Source organism: Haemaphysalis longicornis, unplaced genomic scaffold, assembly GCF_048455015.1.
Source record: "Haemaphysalis longicornis isolate Haplotype H1 unplaced genomic scaffold, Haemaphysalis longicornis Haplotype H1 scaffold_9, whole genome shotgun sequence".
NCBI lineage: Eukaryota > Metazoa > Arthropoda > Arachnida > Ixodida > Ixodidae > Haemaphysalis > Haemaphysalis longicornis.
Genome location: NW_027526460.1, coordinates 57,133,627 through 57,155,268, shown reverse-complemented (window position 1 = coordinate 57,155,268; position 21,642 = coordinate 57,133,627). Strand labels below are relative to the sequence as shown.

At 51.4% G+C, this 21,642-nt stretch overlaps 1 protein-coding gene across 3 annotated transcripts in view; it reads left to right on the top strand.

Annotated features, from left to right (window-relative positions):
* Positions 1-21,642, top strand: part of Itpr (Inositol 1,4,5,-trisphosphate receptor) — a 49,495-nt gene that overhangs the window by 21,821 nt on the left and 6,032 nt on the right. For all 3 annotated transcript variants that reach the window (XM_077683021.1, XM_077683020.1, XM_077683019.1), the window contains 17 exons: positions 226-349; positions 457-693; positions 776-856; positions 1,479-1,619; positions 2,486-2,611; positions 3,220-3,641; positions 4,342-4,498; positions 5,532-5,660; positions 7,255-7,375; positions 10,693-10,856; positions 11,412-11,723; positions 16,655-16,975; positions 17,511-17,712; positions 19,001-19,126; positions 19,833-19,966; positions 20,130-20,441; positions 20,545-20,922. In XM_077683021.1, the coding sequence (XP_077539147.1) occupies positions 226-349; positions 457-693; positions 776-856; positions 1,479-1,619; positions 2,486-2,611; positions 3,220-3,641; positions 4,342-4,498; positions 5,532-5,660; positions 7,255-7,375; positions 10,693-10,856; positions 11,412-11,723; positions 16,655-16,975; positions 17,511-17,712; positions 19,001-19,126; positions 19,833-19,966; positions 20,130-20,441; positions 20,545-20,922 (3,487 nt within the window). The remainder of the gene's footprint in view (positions 1-225; positions 350-456; positions 694-775; positions 857-1,478; positions 1,620-2,485; positions 2,612-3,219; positions 3,642-4,341; positions 4,499-5,531; positions 5,661-7,254; positions 7,376-10,692; positions 10,857-11,411; positions 11,724-16,654; positions 16,976-17,510; positions 17,713-19,000; positions 19,127-19,832; positions 19,967-20,129; positions 20,442-20,544; positions 20,923-21,642) is intronic.

The following is a 21,642-nucleotide window of genomic DNA, read 5'->3' as shown; positions in this document are numbered from 1 at the left end:
GGAGTTTCAGTTGTAAAAGCTTAAACGGATCCTGAACATGTTGGACCCTATCAGACAACCTGTAGAGCCATGGGGTGGAGCAAGATGTGGGACTCCACGTGAAAGGGGGCGATTCCTGAGAGGGAACAGGTGTGCACTCAGTTTCAAAATAGCGCCCCTGTGTGCCATGAGGGTGTCCAGCTCTTTTAGCTGCCCCTTTATGTGGGTTGTTTGTGCTGCATGCAGGGAGGACCTGGGGGACGTGGACCTGGACGGTGAGGGCGGACGCACCTTCCTCCGAGTGTTGCTGCACCTGACCATGCACGACTACCCCCCACTGGTGTCGGGCGCACTGCACCTGCTCTTCAAGGTACCACCCCCTGGCCATCTCCCCCCACCTCCTAGTGCACTTGGGATGGTCCCACTTGTCCAATCCCTCGAGATGCCCTAACATTCTCTGCCATGTTGTGGTTGCAGCACTTCACGCAGCGGCAGGAGGTGCTGCAGGCCTTCCGGCAGGTGCAGCTGCTGGTGTCGGCGAGCGACGTGGACAACTACAAGCAGATCAAGGCGGACCTGGACAAGCTGCGCAACCTGGTGGAGAAGTCTGAGCTGTGGGTGTTCAAGGCCCGCGACGAGGAGCCCCCCGACCAGGACCCGGACCTGCTGCTCTCGGACAAGCGGCTCGTGCTCCAGGGGGACGCCCTGCGGCCCGTGAGTGCATGACGTGCATTGTGTGGAGGGCAGGTCAAGGAGGGGCAGAAGAGATCACCCCCTTCCTCTTCCTCCCTCACAGGAGCTGGTCCCCGCAAAGGACGCCGCTGGAGAGCCCACGGGCGTCCCCGCCCCGGCCGACAACTACTGGACCATTCGTCAGGTGCGCTGCCTGCCCTCCCTTCCTTCCGTTTGTCAATGCCTGGTGCTGCACAGATGCCCGTTTCCCGTCACAATTTCTATTGATAAAAGTGTGCAGCCTCTCTGCTTTCCTCAGCTTGGCTTGAGGTGCAAAGGGGCAGATTTGGCCATTGTTCCGAAAATGTGATACTGCTGCACCCCAGAGTAGGTGGCCACGAAGCTTTGTTCAATCGATAGGGGGGGGATTTATTCTCACCTACACATAGGGCCTTCTGGGCATTTCTTTTGGGCATTGTGTTGAGGTGGTTTATAGTGTCCAGTTAATAACCCACGACAAGCTCGGGTGAGAAAAGGGGCCTCATCCCGGGATAGACAGAGGGATAGATCACTGGGAGCTCAACCAAGTGGACCCTGCTGATTGCGAGGTTTCCTGCCTCAGTTGGGTGATGCCATGGAGACAAAGTGGCAGTGAGTGCGGAGGGAAGAAACGATGCAGCACGTTGACACTGATTTGTTAGTGTTTCGTAGACTGTAAGACAGACCGTACAGGCTATCCCTGTTGAGCAAATTCGGTTGCCGCTTTGTGCACGGGGCCCCACGGTGCATTTCACCCGCAACTGTGGGCCTGCTGGGGGACTTTGCAGATCCTGGAGCGCTTCACCAAGCTGTGCTACCAGACGGGGTCGAGTGGCGTCAAGCGGCAGCGCAAGCACGAACAGCGCCTGCTCCGCAACATGGGGGCGCACGCCGTGGTGCTCCAGCTCCTGCAGATACCCTACGACAAGGTTTGTTCAATCAACCCTGTAATCGGTTCATTGTTGTTGACCGCCTTTAATCTCGGGAGCTCTTGATCCATGGACTGTTTCATTCAGTTTTTAATCATTTGTTATTGTGATGCCAATTTCAAGTGGCAGTAGTCTTATTCAAGTTTGAGCATTTTTGTTGGGTAATTAAATGAGCAGCTGCCAGATGAGGGAAGTGTGTTAGTAACAACTCACCCTACACTTTCCAGAAAATAGAGAAGAAAGTAAGTATTTGCGCTTTTAACCAGGGTTTTTTGCAACGAATCTGTCTCATTTGGCAAAACTGTCACTTTTTGTCACCTGGCGCTCTTTGTTACGTTTTCTAAAGAAGACGTATGCACACTGCAGACGTATGTGTGTGTTGTCTGTGGGCTTCATTGCACCCATTTGGCCCTCCTTGCAGTGGATAAGAGACAACATGGTAAGCATTTATGCTGTTCGCAATCCTTTCAAACGTGTCAGTCGCAATCAGGAGGAACGACAGTTGACTGCTACCGCTCTGAAGGAGGCAGTGTCTTAAGATGTGTACGTTGTCTGTAAACTTGTCACCTTTGGCTGTCTCCTGATGAGGACGCAAGTGAAAATCCTGGTTCAGATTCTGCAGCTTATCGCTGCCACCGCAGACACCTCCCCTTCTCTTCTGCTTGTGTCTGTCTCGGAGCTTTTTGATAGCTGGCCTCCTCCTTTGATGCCTCAGCTTTGAAACTGTGCTCCCAGCAAGTAGGGGGTCAGCTGCGTGGGAAAGTGTACAGGCTCCCCCCGACAGCTCGGTTTCTCATTGCCCTGGAATTAAATCGAGCCCCCTCCCCCTGTGGTTCCCCCCCACTTCCCCACTGCGGCCAATGCAGAAGGAAGACGTACGCATGGGGGAGGTGATGCGGCTGGCACACGACTTCCTGCAGCACTTCTGCCTCGGCAACCACCAGAACCAGGGGCTGCTGCACAAGCACATCGACCTCTTCCTCACACCCGGGGTGAGAGGGTTGGCCTCTTTTCGACCCAGCTGTGTACGTGACGATAGGAGGCAGGCGCTGCCAATAAGGGTGGGCGTGATTGTGCGAGTAGCTTCGCACTACAGTGCTGGGCCCGGTGTGTTAGTAGTACTTGGCCAGTGTTGCTGGCTGATTCCACTTGTAGGGATGCCAAGATGGCTGGTCTCCTTTTTACCAAATAGACATGCGTACTGTTTCACACGTAGCCTTCGAGGTAAGGGATAAAACTTCAGTTTTGTCAAAAAATGTTCTCCTGAAGGCCTGGGATTTTTTTTTAAGTTAGTGCAGTTGTTGCAAGCGTTTGTCAGATCCACACTAGTTTGATTCCCTCCCTGCAGTAACCTGTGCTAAGTAAACATGCTGTGCGAGTGCTGACTGTGGTGGCTTCACAGAGGCAACAATCGTGGGCAGCACCTATTGCAGGGGCAGTCAACACACCCTTCACAGGGCCAGACAACAACATGTGTGCGAGACGTTAAACAGCGCTAGCACAGAGATCAAGAGGGTTCCTTATTCATGGAAGGGAGGGAGGGGCATGCCAAGTTGCTGTTGTGTTGTCGAGGGTGACCTTGTGCGCCTCTCACTTGCAGCTGCTGGAGGCGCAGACGCTGTGCAGCGTGTTCAAGGACAACGTGGCGCTGTGCAGCGAGGTGACGGAGCGGGTGGTGCAGCACTTCGTACACTGCATCGAGACCCACGGCCGGCACGTGCAGTACCTGCAGTTCCTGCAGACGGTGGTCAAGGCCGAGGGCCAGTACGTGCGCAAGTGCCAGGACATGGTCATGCAGGAGCTGGTGGGCGCAGGGGAGGAGGCCCTGGTGCTGTACAACGACAAGGGCACCTCCGAGCAGCTGGTGGAGCTGATGCGCTCCGAGCGGCAGCGGCTGGACCCGGGCGGGCCCCTGCGCTACCACATTGACCTGGTGCGCCTGCTGGCCAGCTGCACCGAGGGCAAGAACGTCTTCACCGAGATCAAGTGCCACTCCCTGCTCTCCCTTGATGACATCTGCAGGTACGGTATCCAGCGTACATCACAAACTACTTCTTCTAGATAGCGTTGGATTTTTTCTCACTTGTGGGGCACAGTGGCACATGTTACTACACCAGTACCATTGTTGCACCTGCTCCAGTGGCGGCCAGGGGTGGATTACGAGTTGTGCCCGTTTCAGAAATGCCGATTTTGCGTCCGTTTAAATCGTGATGTAGTTGCCCTTGCAAGACCTCTGACCAATGATAGAAACAGGGTCTGTTGCTTGACATTCGGTTCGTCTGCTTTCAGCCAGTCAGGGCTTGCTCGAAATGGACACTTCAAAACAGGCACGAAGTAGACAAAACTGACAACTCTGCCGCAGATCTCACATCGCGCGGGATTTTTAGGCAGTGAGGCAAGGGGTCATGTGAATGGAGCTATTCATAGTCAGGCTTCCGAGTGGTCGCATCACCTTTTATTGCACCGGTTACTCGTTGCAGCAACAGTACTCTGAATTTCCCACAGGTAACTTACCGAGCGAAAAACAGAACGCTGTTTTGCAGACAAAACAAGGATTCGGTCCTTGCATGAGGTTGCACAGCGTAGTGCCACGAGTGATTTCAAAATACTACCACTTGCACGGTGTGGCACTCTTACGGAGGAATTGCGGTGTGCTTGCCCCTAACCCGGCATGGTGCATGCCCTCCCCCCTCCCCCCCCGTGCGTGCGTGTGCGTGTGCAGGGTGGTCTCCCACCCCGACTGCCTGCCCGAGGTCAAGGACGCCTACATCAACTTCCTCTCGCACTGTTTCATTGACACCGAGGTGGAGATGAAGGAGATTTACGCATCCCACCACATTTGGACCCTCTTTGACAACTTCCTCGTCGACGTGGCCATGGCATGTACTCGACTCTGCTGTTGCACCTCCTGCCCAGTAGTAGTGCTGCTCCTCCGTTTCTCTCTGTTTTTTACTGCGAAACTGGAGATTGCAGTGTGCAGGCTTGACACTGCTTGGGGTTTCACAATAACCAGTTGTGGCAAGAATGTAACTTTTAAAAGCATTTTGTTATGTACTTGTAGCGTGTGTGTGTGTGTGTGCTCAGCTTTACCACCGATGACGAAGCACTTCTTGTGATGAGGCCTTCTGCATTTTGTAATGATTTACTCGTTGCCAAGCTCAGCTGCTCTGCTTACCTAGGTGCCAAATGATGGATGAAGTGTTGCTGTACTGAATTGGAAGGTATCTGAGGGAATTGTAGAAGTTTTAGTACAGCTTTGAAAATGCAACTGTTTTTGACATAGCAATGTTAGCACGTTTTATAAGAAAAAATATCAGAAATTTTGAGTTCAGTTGCATTATTAAAAAAAAAGTGAAGTACGTGGCTTGCTGTATGTTAGCCTAACTTTTTTCCTGACGTCTTTTAGCATTAGTTCATACATTTACATTGTTACACACCTTAATACTTCCATGCACACAAAGGACAGTTTCGACAACTTGGCGTTGTCAAAATTGACTCGCACATAAGTTCGGAAAAATGGTCAGCGTAAAGAACAGTACAAGGCTTGTGGAAAATATCGGCTATCAGATTGTAAATTTCTTTTTTGAAGTTGTAAACTGAAACATAAGCTGATTGGTATTTAGTTTGTGTGATTAAACTAGGTCAGCAAGAGTAAACTTTGGGCTCACCCTGAGGAGAATTTTCACTATAGTTGACATGGAAGCATTGACTGGTGAAATCTTGTCCTCCCGCCATTGCTATTGCATACAAGGCTCATCACTGAAACTAAAAAAATGCGCATAAAAAGAAAGATTGGTTCTTTGCTATAGGTAGTCTTCCTTAGTTTGTTTCAGTGCTGACTCGCAGGCTTTGTACACACACACAACGTGTGGGGCTCATGACTGAGACTACTGTTGTTGGGTCCTCGAACAGGTGTGCAATGCCACCCATGACCGGCGTCACGCTGACCAGCAGCTGGAGAACTATGTCACCAACTCCGTCATGAACATCATCACCACCTTCTTCAACTCGCCCTTCTCCGAGCAGAGCGCCACGGTGCAGGTGAGAAGTCCGGGGGGTTCAGTTTTGCCACCCGAGTCGCTTCACAGAGTGTCCGGCATTAAACCCTTGCTTTGCATGCACCAAGCTGAATACTGTCGAACTTAACTGTAACTTTCTCTTGCTCCTACAGCATGTTCCTGTTAAGTATCTTTCCTCTTCCTTATCCCTTCCCCCACCTCCTCTTTAAAGTGTCTATGAGGTAAGGCTTGTGCATGGCATTGTATCCTCCAATGCTGTTTCTTCTGTACCCCACATTATGCTGTATGCTGTACAGAAGCTTTGTGAAGAGTGGGGCTCGTGTAGGGAAAGCGGAACACGCATGTTTTTGTGCTCCGTAAGGCTTAACCATTCCTCTTTGTGTTCACCTGAAGAAATGAGCTCTTTTTAAGGGGTTGAAAAACTGGCATTATTTCGCGTTTACAGTAGAACCCCGATTATACGACTTTCTTGGGGCCTTGAAAAAGCATCGTAAAATGTGGGCGCCGTAAAATCCGAACAACAATTACGCCTATAAATCAGTTCCGCGTGGCGGATATGCAAGAAACTTCAATGTAAAGTACAAACTAATGCTTTGCAGGGCTGGGAAGCCTAAATCACTAAAAAAAGTAAATGCTAGAAGAATAGTAATCCAGTGCAGGTGCCAATAAACCTTGCACTGCAGTCCACTGCCGCAATTCCCGCGAATAGGGAACCACCCCATCTGGTGCCTGCGTGCACCATTCTTTATTTGAAGCTCAGTAAAAGTTGTTCACTCACTCACTCCTGCCGGCCAGTGCAAATCATGTCACATATGATCATAACGAACACATATGGAAGCCAAAGCCTGTCAGTGTAACCTTGTTGGCAATTCACTGTTGAGTGGGAGAAATGGACATTTGCACACTGCTTCGGTGACCGCTGCGCAACAAGAAGAGACACCAGCGAGGAGAGAGAGAAAGCAGTTGTGCAGAGGAGCTGGAGGGAAGAGAAACAAAAGACGAGACAGAGGAGGAAGCTATGCCGGAGCATCATGGCCGGAGAGGATTGATTGAGTGGGCTCAAGGTCCGTGGAACAGGCCCTCGGCACTTTCATTTCATCCACTAGTCGGCCGTGCACCTTGCCTGTGCTGTAGGATAACTCAGGTCAAGCACGAAATCACGTCGGATAACCGAGGCTTTTAATGCATTGTTTCTATGGGGACTTTGCCCCGACTTGACTAGTTTGTCGTAAAACCTGGGGGCATATAACTGGGGTTCCACTGTAACATGAAACGCTTCGAGCAGCTGTCAAATGCCACCTTGTGACGTAGTGTGAAAGAAGCAAACAAAGTTGCTCATCCCTGTCACGCTTTCGGGGTCTGTTGTCGATTGTTGTTGGCATGCGGGCATTGTGGTCGCTATATCATGCTTTTGTTTCTGTCAGCTACTGCCTGAAATGATGCCGTGCTTTATGCATAACTTGACTGCTTGGCTGCTGTCTTTTCTCTCTTCCCTCCCACACGCTGCTCACACAGGGCCAGGTAGGTGTCGCTGTCGCAGCTTCAGCTCTGTGAGTGGGGATTCCCCCCAAGGGATGGTGTGTCTGAGGGTGTTGTGCCCTGTCCTTCCCTTGCAGACCCACCAGCCGGTGTTTGTGCGGCTCCTGCAGGCAGCCTTTCGGCTGTCCACCTGCTCGTGGCTGTCGCTGCAGCAGAGGATGAACGTCGAGGGCTGCATACGCACCCTGGCTGAGATTGGTGCGTTTTTCCCTGCTCACACCCTGAAACAGGGTTGCATTGGCTGCAAAGCCGGGGTGCGTTCATGTGGAGAATGGCTTATGCATAGACAGAATTCATCTTCCCTGTTCTCCGTGTTTGCAGTCCAGGACGTAAACGTTAAACAACACTACTATTTGAAATGCAAAAGTGCGTGGAATGAGTATTTTGGTGTGATGTTGGGAACTGGCAGAAGACCTGAAGTAGAGCTTGGCCTGTCTCAATTATTTGGAATTAGAGATAATGTGGGTCATTTGTTAGGTTGCATTCCTCTAGCGTTTTTTTTTTCTTTTTGCAGTAATATTTCTTGCATCAGGTTGTGAGTCAACTATCTTCTTAAAGGGGCCCTGAAAGGCATTTTGAGCACACTAAATGAACTAGCGCAATCGCTAGATTGGGTCGCCAACGTCACCTGTGCCAAGTATTACTCTTTTACGCGCAGCGGAAAGCTCACACTTTTGTTGCAAAGTTTGTCGCTTTTTTCTCACCCTTTCCTTCGTGTTTTTGGACGCCGCCATCTTCACATGTCTACATCATCGATTCCCAGATGTTCGTCATGAGCTAGACATCCTGCTATTGGGCGGCTTTTTCACGCACTTCCGGCAAAGAGATGAGTCGTCTGCTCAGCGTCGGCTCGCCGGCTGATCTGCCAGCGAAGTGCCGGAGTGCTTTGACATTTTACGACAAACGAAACAAGTGTAAACAAACGCTTAACCGTTTGTATTGAATGCAACACGGCCATAACACGACGTGGATTTTATCTTACGTGAGTACGTACCATAAAGAAAGTCCCGTGGCACTTCTTTGGTGCAATCGCAGAGAACGCCCTGAGCCGAATGCCCGGGTTTGACGCGTACATTTTATTCAACTTCAAAACAATCCAGAGATGCGTTTCGAACGAACGCAACGTCACAACATGCGTTGCAAGTCTGAACCGCGATTGACAGACGATGAGTTGCCTCCTCCTGCCCGTCGTAAATTCGGCACTCACCTCACACCCGGTTTGCGGGGACGAGCAGCAAGTCACAACTCTGGCGCGCAAGCGAGAAGGCTTTTAGCCAGGCACACTGCACATACCCCATGCGAGGTTGAGTGGTACGTCGTTCGAGAAAGATAATCCAGACCATGGGAAGCACTATCCACCCGCAGAAGTACAATGTCGCATTTCATCGCGAAACGAACGCGTCCACAACACACAGGAGGCGATGCACACACACACACACAGCTTCGGTCGCTGCATTGGCTTAGCTGCAAGCTTCGTTCGGACAATCAGCGATGCTACGACGATACAGAGCTGCGTGAGGACGACGTGCTAACCACTTCACGTATTTAAAAACACAGGGGCAAAGAACTAGGTTCATCGGAAGCAAAAAATATTTCCTCCATTATAGTGCCTGAAATATACTGGCTAGTGTGCCGAGGGCGGGCTCCAGGCGGGCGCCGGGAGCGATGTACGCGGCCGTCTGCCGCTTGGGGCGCTGCCGTGCGGGAGTGTGCGCGTTCATCCGGCCCGAGCAGATCGCGCGGTTACCTCCGAGCTGCGTAGCAGACGGCAGAACTTTCCATTCCCGCTTGCGACGAAAGCGAGCGAAAGCGACGGGAATTCTGTCGCGCAACCAAAATTTGTCCCGACCATTCGACAAAAACGATCGCCGCGCGACAAAGCGACGGAATTCCTGCCGCTCTCACTCGCTTTCGTCGCAAGTGCGAACGGGCCTTTATGCGCAATCTTCGCCCCACATAAAACAAGCTCTTGCTTGTCGCCTGAGCATACGGTTGATATCTAACTACGTTACACTGTGCTTGCCAGTGTATTTAAACGATGTCACTAGGTTTGAAACGTACGCGCTCGGCGTGCAGCTTTGTAAACGCAAGCGGTTTCACATACGCACGCTATTTTGCTGCTAATAGAGTTTTAGTACAGCGTTTGTGGCCTTTGCATACGCTAAACGCTAAATTTTTGCGTCCCGCTACGTGACACCGCGGTGGGAGTTTTAGTAGAGCGTCTCATCAGTTTTGCGTAGCGACACACTAATGCATACGGCGCCATCTGTCAAATGTTTTCCAAAATGTCTCGCCGGCTGATCTGCTAGCGTAGTGCCGGAGTGTTTGTACATTTTACGACTATCCAAACAAGTGCAAACAAACGCTTTCCCGTGAGTGTTGAATGCAACACACGGGTGCAGCTTGTCAGAACACGGGTTCTCACTGATCGAGTGCAGCGTTGGTTTGCTCTTCGCCTTCACGTTCATCGCCGCTGATAAAGCGATCCGATCCGGCGCGTTTTGTGCACGGGTTCTGTGTCGGTTGAAAATGTCTTTTTTCACATGCCGCCGGTAGTCGGAATTACAACCACCCCAAAATAACACCCGGCACCAGCGGGGCCGCATCTGAGACCGCGCTTTTTGGATAAACAGTGCGCGGTGCACCAAAGGGAACGAGCGCACGATTCTCCCCACGCGGCTGCGAGTTCGCCGCCGATACCAACTGCACCTACGTACACCGCGAAAGGGCAAGGCCAGGCCGCACACATGCGGCCAGGTCATTCGTTCGCTTTTCCAGCCTGTGTCCATGGTGTCTACAGAGATGAAAAAGCCGAAAGAGCTGGCCCGTAGCAGACGGCAGTCTGTGGGAGCGCAATAGCGGAAGTACGTCACCGCTGAGGAGCGAAGCATCATGGGAGGGGAGGCCAACAGAGAAGAAACAGTTGAAAGGAGGAGGAAATACGGCGCGACGATAATTCGCGGTTTTTGATTTACGATTTCTCAGCTAATACTCATCGCTTTAACAAAATTCTTGCAGGAGGAGATTGCTAATACATTGCTTTATTTGGTTACATGTACATCCATGCATCGGCGGAAGGCATTTCAGGACCCCTTTAAGTTTTGCTTCTGTATTCATATTTTTTTTCTCCTCGGAGCAATATGAGCATAGAATGATTAGTGCAGCCTCCGTAGTCCTCCCATAATTGTGGAAACCAGAGCATTTCGAGAGGATAAACAGAAAGAGGGGCTGCAACATTTGTTCCTATTGCAGCCCTTGTTACTGGGAGAGAGGGGCCCTTGTCACACTTGGAGAGATGGGATTTGTTGAGGGTGGTCTGTTGTAAGCTAACCTAAACCCAACCCAAAGCCTAGGCTGACCTAATGTAACCAACCCTAAACTTAACCTAACCTAACCAAACCATGCCTAACGTAACCCAGACACAACGTGAAAACGTAATCAAATCCAACCCGACCTGACCCGATCCGGGAGCAACGGCCCCTCAATCATTCTCCACACCCTGGGGACGTGTGCAGCCAAGAGCCGGGGCATTGCCATCCCGGTGGACCTGGAGTCCCAGGTGTCGGCCATGTTCGACAAGAGTGCCCTCATCAGCAAGCACACCCGTGCCTGGCTCTCCTCGGCCCGGGCGCCCAAGCGGGAGGCCACCGTGGACCAGCAGGCACCGCCCAGGCTCACCGTGGGTGGACTCCCCCCTCATTCATCCACGCGCCTTTTGACGTAGAGTGGCAACATTGGAGCTTGCTGGTGTACTAAACTGTCACATTTAGAGCGCGCCCCTTTGGGAAAGGGTAGTCCGACCTACCAGCTTCCCTGTGCCCAGTTGCCTTTTGCTGAGGATTAGGTGTACCACTGTTTAGCTGTGGCATCAAGTGAAACTGTGTCAACTGTAACAGGCATGCGTCTCAAGTAGTGACTCCAGATATTTTGTCAAGTGAGCCAGGAACTTTGGGTGGGTTTTAGTTGTTCAAGGACGACTAGCACTTCTGAGCTGCTGATGAGAATGTGCGAACCTCTTGTGTGAGAAGTGCCAGCATCAGCTGTTGTCAGAGGGTGCTGGAACAGATGACCAGGGCTAGGCACTGGTGTGTTTCGGGTACGGAAAGCATCGTGCCAGAGCAGCCGTGAGTCGGTGTCACAACAGCACGTTCGCACGGGAGCAATTCCATGCACGCGAGCCTCGGTCTACCCTCTTGCTGTATGCTCAGTTGGCTCCTCCTTCCCCGCCCAGCAGGAGGCGTCGCCGTCGTCCCGGAGCCACCCGGGGGACCGCACGGTGATCGAGGTGCTGCAGGAGCTGGTGCTAGTGCTGGAGGAGCAGCTGCGGCCGCTGGTGCAGAGCGAGCTGTCGGTGCTGGTGGACGTGCTGCACGAGCCCCAGCGCCTGTTCCCGGCCCGGCCGCAGGCGCAGGCCCGGTGCGCCTCCTTCGTCTCCAAGCTGGTGCAGCACACCCAGCGGCTGCTGCAGGAGCGCGAGGAGGGGCTCTGCGTGCGCGTCCTCCAGACCCTGCGACAGATGATGGCCGACACTGAGCACGGCGAGAAGGTGAGCGAAGAGAGCTGGAGACAGAGAATAACGACAGTGCTTGCCCGGGTCATTCTTTTACCGTCCTTCTTCTTGGATACTGCACTGCATCACACCAAAGGATGTCACTCTTCCCACACTGCTGGGTGTTGGTACCTGAGCAAGATGCACATGCGTGACAACTACTTTTCCTTCAAAGTCACGTGTTCAAGTCACTCCATCAGGATTTGGCTGCGCGCTAGCTTTTGTGCAGATAAGCTGGTACGTGAGCATGTTGTAGCTTCAGGGTGGGAGCAAAGATGACAATAATCCCACAGCTAAGTGAGAGCATGCATTGAAGGAGAGGGGGACAGTTAGGCAAGCTGCAGCAAGGTGGCTGCACACCGCGGCTCTTTGCAAACACTGCCTAATGCATACCATATATACCGGGTATTCAAAATTAAGCTTTGTGGTTCTCTTAAAATTAGGCAGTGGGAGGCACGCGAAGACCACCTGTGGAAACAAGTGATGTGGCCAGGGGGACACAAAGTGAGATTATAATTTATTGCAGTGAGGGGCCCAAATTACTGAAATTGAATAATTAACCTTTTGTTGACTGCAGTAAGTGGATAGGTTTATAATGAAAAGCTAGAGGCATTTGTATTTCTATGCAGTATCAATTAGAAGAATTCCTTTAGCGTGTCTGTGCTCTGCGTTATCCAACTCCAAATTGTAATTGTATTTCACATGATTACACATGCAAGAGAGTTAGGATCGGCGCAAAGCTCCTCGCTGATGTGAAGTGGCTGTTTTGGCTGCAATGCTGTCATATCTTGATTTCTCCAGCCAAGAGGGGAAGGGGGAGCAGTTATCATATTTGCCAGTGCCTCCGCTCTATTGTCAGACTAAACACTGCACGCAACAGCCACGTCACATGAGGGAAGAGCTTTGCGCTGATCCTAGCTCTCTGGCATGCGTAATCATGCGAACAACAATTAAAATTTTGAGTCGGATATCTTGGAGCACAGACACGCTAGAACAATTCTTCCAACTGAGACTGTGTAGAAATACAACTGGCTCTAACATTTCAGTACAAACCTACCCAGTTATTGCAGTCAACAAAAGGTTAATTGTTTAATTTCAAGTTAATTGGGCCGCTGACAGCGATAATTATCATCTCACTTTGTGTCCCCCTGGCCACATGACTTATTTGCACAGGTGGTCAAATTTGCATGCCTCCCAGTGCCTAATTTTAAGAAAACCATAGAGCTTAATTTTAAGTGCTGGGTATATAGAGTATATTGGGTTTCTTTCGAAAGCAGCCTCCTGCCTTGCCTTCTCTGGACGTTCTTCCTCACATGCTTTGCACTATGACACATAGAGCACATGGTGTGCATGCGTTCCCTTTTCTTAATAAAAAAAACTTCAAGACTCTTGCACTGTACTTTCACTCGTGAGCTGAAAAATCGTGAAACGCACACTATGGCAACAGCAGGTCAGTGCACCTTAGTGTAAACCAATAAATTCGCCACCCCCCCCTCAGTGCACAAGCAAACAGACCATGAAGCTATCAGTCTTTATGCAGTGCGTTTTTGCTCCAGTATATTCTGGACGGTTGTTCCTAGTGTACTTGGTTGTCTGCATGTGTACAGGTGCCTCAGTACCAGAGTTTCTTTATTATTAAGCAATGGGGGATACTCTGGCTGTGGAAAGGCCTCCGAACGGAGCTTTGGTGGTGGCTTTATGCCTGACTGTTCTGCACTTGCAAGGGACGTGAGGTTTCTGTTCCCTCTGTTCCCACCCGTGCCTTTTTTCCAACCAATACGCCTCCTCTTTCACAAGCTTTTGCAGAGGCCATCATTGTTTTACAATGATGCAGCCAAATGCTATTCTGGTATTGTTCTCTTGTGCTGTGCTGCTGTTGTGTTCCTATTCGCCTTTAAAATTTAATAACGGGTGCTCCCATTGGAAGAGGGGCTGCTTGTGCTTCCTTTTTTGCAAATGTCTCATCATCACTTGATATTGGTAAGCTTACTAATGTAAGAATAGTCAAATTCCGCAATAACAAAATCCCGCAAGTGCGAAATATTTTCACACCCCTGGTGAACACCCATAGAAGCCTATGTATTTCATATTTCGAGGCAGCATAATGTTTTTGGAAAGCGATCCCACGTTAACGGAATTCGCTGCAAGTCCGGTCGGCATTTTATCTACCCATTTGACGCTAACAGTGTCGAAACAGTGCTCAAATGCATTTTTTGGAACTCAAAGTGCGTAAACTTCTGCCACAGCGCGCTTGCATGGCCACCTTCATAGTTGTTTACATAAAGGACCGTGCAACAGGCGGCCGTGGGGGCGACCTTGCAGCGACACCACCAGAGGACAACACATGGTGACTCACGGCGCGTATTTGGCTTGGGCCTTTGGGCTACACTAGCCGGCTACTGCTTAACAGCGTGCGGGCGTTCGTTGTGTGCGCGGCAGTCGGCACATTTGCTCTCAATCAAAAGCAGAACTCTTTATCGCTACAAGATAAGGCAGCCATTATTGCCTAAGTTGTGACCGAAGTGGAAGAAGGAGGAATAGCGCCAACGACTTTGGAACTGCCTGCATCACGCTCTACCATTTTGAAAAAGAAGGATGCCACTCTTTAATGGCTCATGTGCGCAAAACAAAACAGTGACGGCTGTGGCCTTTCTGGAAGTCAACAAAGCGGTGCTCACTTAGTTTCGTGGACAGCATTGGAACAATGAGGTGCCACTGTCTGGCAAAGTTCATCAACAGAAGAAGCTGGACTTCACTTGCATGCTCGGACATACTTGAAGCCGAGGCCGAGGGTGAAAAACGTGCAGCGAAGGTGCACCTGCGGGATGTTTTGGATGTGTTTGACACGATTCGGTCGTTGTTAGGTGCGCGTGACTAGCAATAAAGCACTTCTTGTTGTGTGTGAGCTGAGCTGTGAAGAGACTGCAAGGTAAAACTCGCAAAGTAATATAACCGACTTTCGAAAATAAATTTTCTTGTCGTTTTTGTTTCATTCTCACGGAAACAAAATTCCTGCAAAAGCGAATTTTTTGGCTTTCCTCAGCTGATTCGTTATTGTGGGTTTTGACTGTACTTCGTAAACCATGGGAACCATCATCTGGGTGAACATCAAATAGTAGGATTGGAACTCTTAGTTACTGGTTTATCTTGTCCAGATATGCCCTTTTCTTTTTTTTTTTCTTCAATATTTGCTGCCAAAAACCTGCATTTGAAGGCAGGCTTACCCAGCTTATGAGGCAATAGTAGACGCGCCAACGTCTGGCGAGGAAACGTCTTGAATTGCATTGAAATCTGACCGTGCAGTTAAAAAGACAGTTCAGTGTTACCCCCAGTAATTCTTGCTAAGAGCTTCTAACAGCTGAAGTGTGTGCTTTTCTGAAAGAGAAAACATGAATTTCAGTCTCGTGTGTTTTCCCGTTGCCAGTTAGAGCCGAATCAGCCACACGAGCTCACCAAGCAGCCTTTTAAGGGTGCAGCCCATGAGCTGCTGATCCTTTCTCAATTTGTTGGTGTAACCTCTGGTATTTTGGTCTCTTTGCTGACATCTAGCCCTTTGTCTGCGCAATGTTCTTGCCTCTCTGCCATGCTTTGGTGCTGGTTGTTGCCACTATTGCTGCTGTTGGGGAGCGTAACGTGCGGAGCTGTCGGTGATGTGTGCTGTGGGAGAGGGGCCCTCTGTCCCCCTCTTCCTCCCGTGCTCACGCTTCACTAACCGCCTCAGCTCTCCTCTGTCTTCCTGTGCTGCCGCTGCCGCCTGTGGACTCCTGCCAGGTTGACAGCAATCTGCTCACTCAGAAAGAGCTCGCTGACCTCGCACGGGTGAGGAACTACTATCTCCTTCTCCTCCTCCTCCTCCCCCTTCCTCCCCTGTGTTCTTCTCGTCGTCTTGCTCGTTTTTCATGCCTTGTTTGTGAATCCCCTCCCATGTAGATGGTGTCCTTGTTTTCAACTCTGCTGAATAAGTGTACAGTCCCAGTGTCTGTAAGTTACATGGCGGGGAGCTCCGCTTGTACAGTAGGGTCCTCGCATTTGACCTTTGCACGTATTGTAGTTCTGCAGTTGGCTTTGTTTCCAGCCCTGCACTTCGCCAGGGATTATGGGATAACAGGAGTGTGCGGTTACGACCTCTCTTCGTGTAGTTTGAAGAAGCTGCATTCGAAAGTAGCTCAGTGTTTTGGCACGAGAGAATAGGCTGTTCATACGACATGAACAAAACTTTTGCAGGAAAAAAAATTTTACGGGGAAACTGTTGAGTTAGATTTTCTTTCAGTGTCTCTACTGACTGGTGCTTTATTCTTGCTTTCCCTCAGCCATTTCAGGCCCTTTTGATATGATTATATTGCCATTCTCTCTTGAACTTGTGGGTGCGCTTCTGTTCTGGTTCTACTCAAGAAGGGACCTGTTAGTGTGAGGCCCATCCAGCTCCTGTAAGACTATAACACGTTTCCGTGCTGTGTTTTCGCTGTCTATATTGCCATCGTATAATTAGGGGGAAGTCACAAGATTGGGCAGTAGTTGTCTTAGTTTCTCAATCTAAGTTGTGCAATAAGCAAAATGTCTGTCGATGAATCTCGTGCAGGTGAATGCAAACCTGGTTTTGTTTCAGTGCATTTGTCACTGCTGCTGCTGCGGCACAAATGCATTGCCCTGCTAGCTCTAAGAACAGTGCTGTTGGTGAAACCTGCTTTGACCTGCAGTGTGGGTTACTGAGAGAGCACGGCGCAAAAATCAGTGCCTCGGTGTAAGGAGTTTTAAGAAACCAAAGGCATCACTGCCTCGAGTGGACAGGCAGCTAGTGCTTGCTTCGTGCAGCCGCTAGTGTCGCAAGATATTGCCGGCCAAGAAACGGGCACTGCGGCGGCTGAGAATCGATGCAGCCAAATCGAGCACAGTGGGAGAGGGGCTAGCTGTTGGGGGGGTGTGTGCAGGGCGAGGCACTGCGGCAGAGCCTGCTGGTGCGCTACCTGGGCACGCCCCCGAAGCAGCAGCCGGCGCCCAAGCGGGGCTCCGCGGCGGAAGGGCCCCCGGGGTCCCAGCAGCAGCAGCCGCACCAGCAGCAGCAGCAGCAGGCCGCGCCCCTGCTGGGCCGGCCGCACAGCCCGCTCACGGAGGTGCAGTGCCAGCTGGACCGCGAGGGGGCCTCGGACCTGGTGGTGGAGCTGATCATGATGAGCCCCAGCCTGGCCATCTTCCTCGAGAGCGTCGAGCTGGGCATCGCCATGCTGCGCGGGGGGAACCCCGTCATACAGGCGAGTGCTGGCAGGTGCTGGGCTGCAGCCCTCTGGGGCCTCCTTTGCTCTGGGACCAGATGCTGTCACCATCCCGATGCGTTGCACGGGTTGGATGTGGGGCGGATTCCAAATGAGTGTGTGGTCACCACTCTTTGCAGCCAGTGGGGTAATGTGTGCGTTGGCACCGTGTCTGCTGTGTCTGCAGATCTGGCTCCAGAAGAAACGTGCACACTCCATCTGCTCTTAAGATCCGGGCACAGTTGAGGACTATCTGAATGATCGTGTGCATCAACACTGTTACCCTGGAAGCGATTTTGCAGGAGTAGGGAATCAGTATGGCTGTTAATAACCAGGGACAGCTCACCATCAAGACGAAAACATTGTGGATGCACGAACGGGACAGTGGCATTAACAAAGCTGTCTGCGGTGGTAACAGACAACTTGGATGCTCACAATTCTCCACTTGCTGCCCCATTGTTGCCACACTGCTGGCCCCCTCCCAATGAGCGTCCTTTGGGAGGGGTTGGGAGTACATTGTTGCAATGCCTCGCAGAGGTCGATGCACACCAAGCTGACCACGGGCAACAATGCGGAGCGGTTCTTCAAGGTGTTCTACGACAAGATGAAGGCGGCCCAGCAGGAGATCAAGTCCACCGTGACCGTGAGCACGTCGGACATGGCCGCCCGAGCGACTTCCGAGGAGAAGGACCTACCGCGCAAGGACAACCTCCGGGAAACCCGATCCCGCACCCGAGGTGGGTCATAGGTCATGCCCCCTAATGTTGCCGAGCCTCTGACACGGCACAGCGAGCGGGCGAGTTTATTGGCATGAGGGAGGCGACAAAGGTCTGTCCCACTGTATTCTGAAAGGGACAAAAAAGAGCGAAAGTTGAAAAACAACCGGGGAGAAGGGCATGCACTGTTTAGTCAGCCATGGTGGAGAGGGGAAATGAAAACGTATGGTAATGTTCTGGACAAATATGGCCCATCTGTTTTGAAGGTATCAGAGCCCACTCTAACTCAGTTGCGCATGTAGACATAAGAGTCTCCTACCACAAAGTTAAATATGAGCCCACCATGCACGGGGGTTTACTCTGCACACTAGTGGTGTTCGGAAGCGCTGCAGTGTAAACATTACATTGTGGTTTCATGCTTTTCATGGCAACTTCCAGTGGAGGAGTTGCCATATGTAGTGGCATAGTTAACACACTTGCAGAGTTTAGTGGATTTCTAGGGAGGCTGGACAGCTGAAGGACAAAGGAGGTATGTCAACCAATGGCCGGTATTCAATAGTGGGGCGCGCATGCAGGCAACCATGTGAATGCTCCGTCACTGGTTACGTCGGGCTCTGCGAGATGGCGGTACTTGTCCGTGTCCGTGCTAAGCGTATGATATGGGTTGGACATTCCAACCTCTAGCCCGCCGAATGCAAATTAATGCCTCGACTCAAATGTGAGTGCAATAAATAACAACTCTGTTGGCACCACCGTTGAGAATCTGGTTGAAACGGAGCAGACGACGCACGCCGGTGTTATTTTTGTTCTTCGGCGTGTAGCTGCAGTGGCATAAGCCGCGCCATGTCCGTGGCCATTTCAGTGTTTCCAAATGAAGAAATTGACAGCTAAACTTTTCAATGAATACCGGCTATACAGTACTTTAGTTCTGCCTATGACAACCACAGCAATAATGAAATGCTAGATATAATGAAAAAGCTTCAGTAGTCTTCTCAGTTTGTATACCTGCAATGCAACTCACAAGACCACCTTATATTTAAAAACAAAAGTTCAAATTAGCACAGATAGAGTGGACAGCAGTTGTCAACCAAACTAATAAAATTCCCTATGACATTCCATCTGTAAAGATGAGTGATCCACAAAAGTACAGGCTCTAGCTGGCCATAGCATATGCTGCAGAAAAGTCTGCGATTGCCTGCCTTGCTAAGAAGCGTGGTGCTTGTCTCAACGTGCAGACAGACGCCGCAATTGTTGGGAATTCGGTCCCTCGAGTGAGTGCATTTTCACGTCCTCTGTGTCGTCTCCCCAGGGGGCAAGGGGAGCCTGGTGGTGTCGGACGAGCTGCGTGCCCAGCTGGAAGATGCGGCCCAGGTCACCGGCAAGGCGTACGCCCATGTGCGCTCCACCGTCGGGGGCCTCAGCAGCGATGCCGGCAGTGAGTGGTGCTCCACCAGGGGCTTGCTTTGTGCTGGGTGGTGGTTCGTTTCCGACAACAGGTCACAATGCACGGTGCCTGTTGACCTGCAATATTGCTGTAGTGCTTTGCCCTGTGTAGTACTAGTGTCCAGTGTAAGTGTTCAGTTTTGAAGCCTAGTGTATTTTTTTGCTATTCTGAGCACTGCAACCTATGCGGCATGAAGACAGAACTGTTTGCTGAATTTGAGCCTTGGTAGGTGGGAAGACTGTAATGTGTCTGTCCCTTGTAGCTGTGACGAGTAGATGTTTTTTTTTTCCCACCTTCATGCTTGTTCTTTTGTTCCAAATATGTTGTATCTCAGTTTTGCCGTAAAATGTGGCAGTATTTTGAGAAACTGGGTGGTCGTGATCTTGGGTAGACTTATTGGCAGGTACAGAATGCTGAAATAAGTGCAGAGCGCTCAAAAGTTAGCCGCACATCATTGATTGGCCACCATTGATCGGGTGTAGCTTAGGTGCAAAGAGAAGAAACTTTTGTATCATATTACAATTTTTTTTCTTCATTTTGAAGTCAATATGGGGCAGGTATTTGTTTTGCTCTGTCAGTCCGTGGGGCCAGCACTCCAGCAGTGGGCAGATGCCTCCTGCCGTATCTCAGTGCCACTAGGTACCGAATTCCCGGTGGCTACCCTCTCACTCTCCCCTCTTCCCCCGAAATTCCCCAGGTGGGGGCCCCCTGTCCCCGACTGAGGAGAATGAGCGTCCTCAGGAGCCGCGCCTGGCCCCCGAGGTGCTGGTCATGCAGCCAGTGCTGCGCTTCCTCCAGCTGCTCTGCGAGAACCACAACCGCAGCCTGCAGGTAGGCAACCATGGGAACTTGGGGGGTGGGGAAAGAGGCACTAGTGAGCTGCCAAGCTGAAGGTGCGATTGAAATGGACCTCAATATTTGCCGTCACACCGCACAGTACTGCGTACTTGGTTGTACAGAGGCCCGTCGCTTGTGTTTTTCTTGTCCAACGCAGGACTTCCTGCGCAACCAGTGCAACAAGAACAACTTCAACCTGGTGTCGGAGACGCTGCTGTTCCTGGACTGCATCTGCGGCAGCACGACGGGGGGCCTGGGCCTGCTGGGCCTGTACATCAACGAGCACAACGTGGACTTGGTCAACCAGACGTTGGAGACGCTCACCGAGTACTGCCAGGGGCCCTGCCACGAGAACCAGAACTGCATTGCCATGCACGAGAGCAACGGCATCGACATCATCATCGCCCTCGTCCTCAACGACATCAACCCGCTCGGCAAGAAGCGCATGGACCTCGTCCTCGAACTCAAGGTCCGTCCAGCCCCTTCCTTACGCTCTGTCTTCTCTTCCACCCGTTACCAATTGCCTCGTATTGAATTTTGAGTGCCTTGCTCGCCCCCTTTGCCGCTTGTAGAACAATGCGAGCAAGCTGCTGCTGGCCATCATGGAGAGCCGTGGGGACAGTGAGAATGCGGAGCGCATCCTCTTCAACATGAGCCCCCGGCAGCTGGTGGAAGTGGCCTGCAACGCCTACCACCAGGACGAGGATGAGGACGACGACGAAGACGAGGACGAGGACGGGGGCGACGGCCGGGGCGGAGGGGGCGGGGGTGGAGGAGGAGACGGGGTGGGGGTGTCGCCCAAGGAGGTGGGCCACAACATCTACATCCTGTGCCACCAGCTGGCCCAGCACAACCGCGACCTGGCGGGCCTGCTCAAGCCTCACGAGAGCCTCGACTGCAAGATGGCCCAGGCCCTGCAGTACTATGCCTCGCACACTGCCCAGATCGAGGTGGGTGATGGGGGGGGAACGGAGTGGCAGAGGCTTCTCCTCCGAGTGTGTCGTCGCGAGTGCATGAGGGAACCAGCTGGGACGAGGTACTGTGTAGCCAAGAGGGAATGGGGAGGGAGAGGGAGAGAGCTGCGCTTGGTCCTGTCTGACCCTTCTCATGTATCACCTTCTCCCTTGTGTCTGAAAAGAGTTTATGAAGTATGTGTGTGCTTGGATAATGTGCTTGTGTGTGAGGGGGAGGTGAGCAGAGGGAATGTGGGACCGCAGTGCTGGGTTGTGCTCATGCTTGCTGCCGGTTTTACCTGGTGGCATCCTTTGGTAACTGCGAAAAGGGAAATACGTTCATTGGGGGCTGAAAAACAAAATTTCAGTTTCCTGTGGTGTGTCATATGGCTTTAGGAATGGTTGCTGTCGTATTCTCTCAGGCAGTTGTGTCTTGGGCAATTTTCGCACTTATTAGCTACCTTCCAAGCAACCTTCAAGTTTCTGCAAAATTAGCATGAGGAACTTGTAGGCACAGTGAAGCTGTGAAACACGATATAGGTGGTGGCTAGGGAGAACGAGTGCTTCTTTCCCACACTTTGGCCGCTTTTAACTTCTGGAGCATCATAGACATACTGTTTTGCTGTTTGATTTCATGTTCCCTTGCTTCTGCCACATTTTGTTGTGGCCTTTGTAGTACTAGATTGGTGTTAGTATTGGAAGCTCTCCACTTGTAAG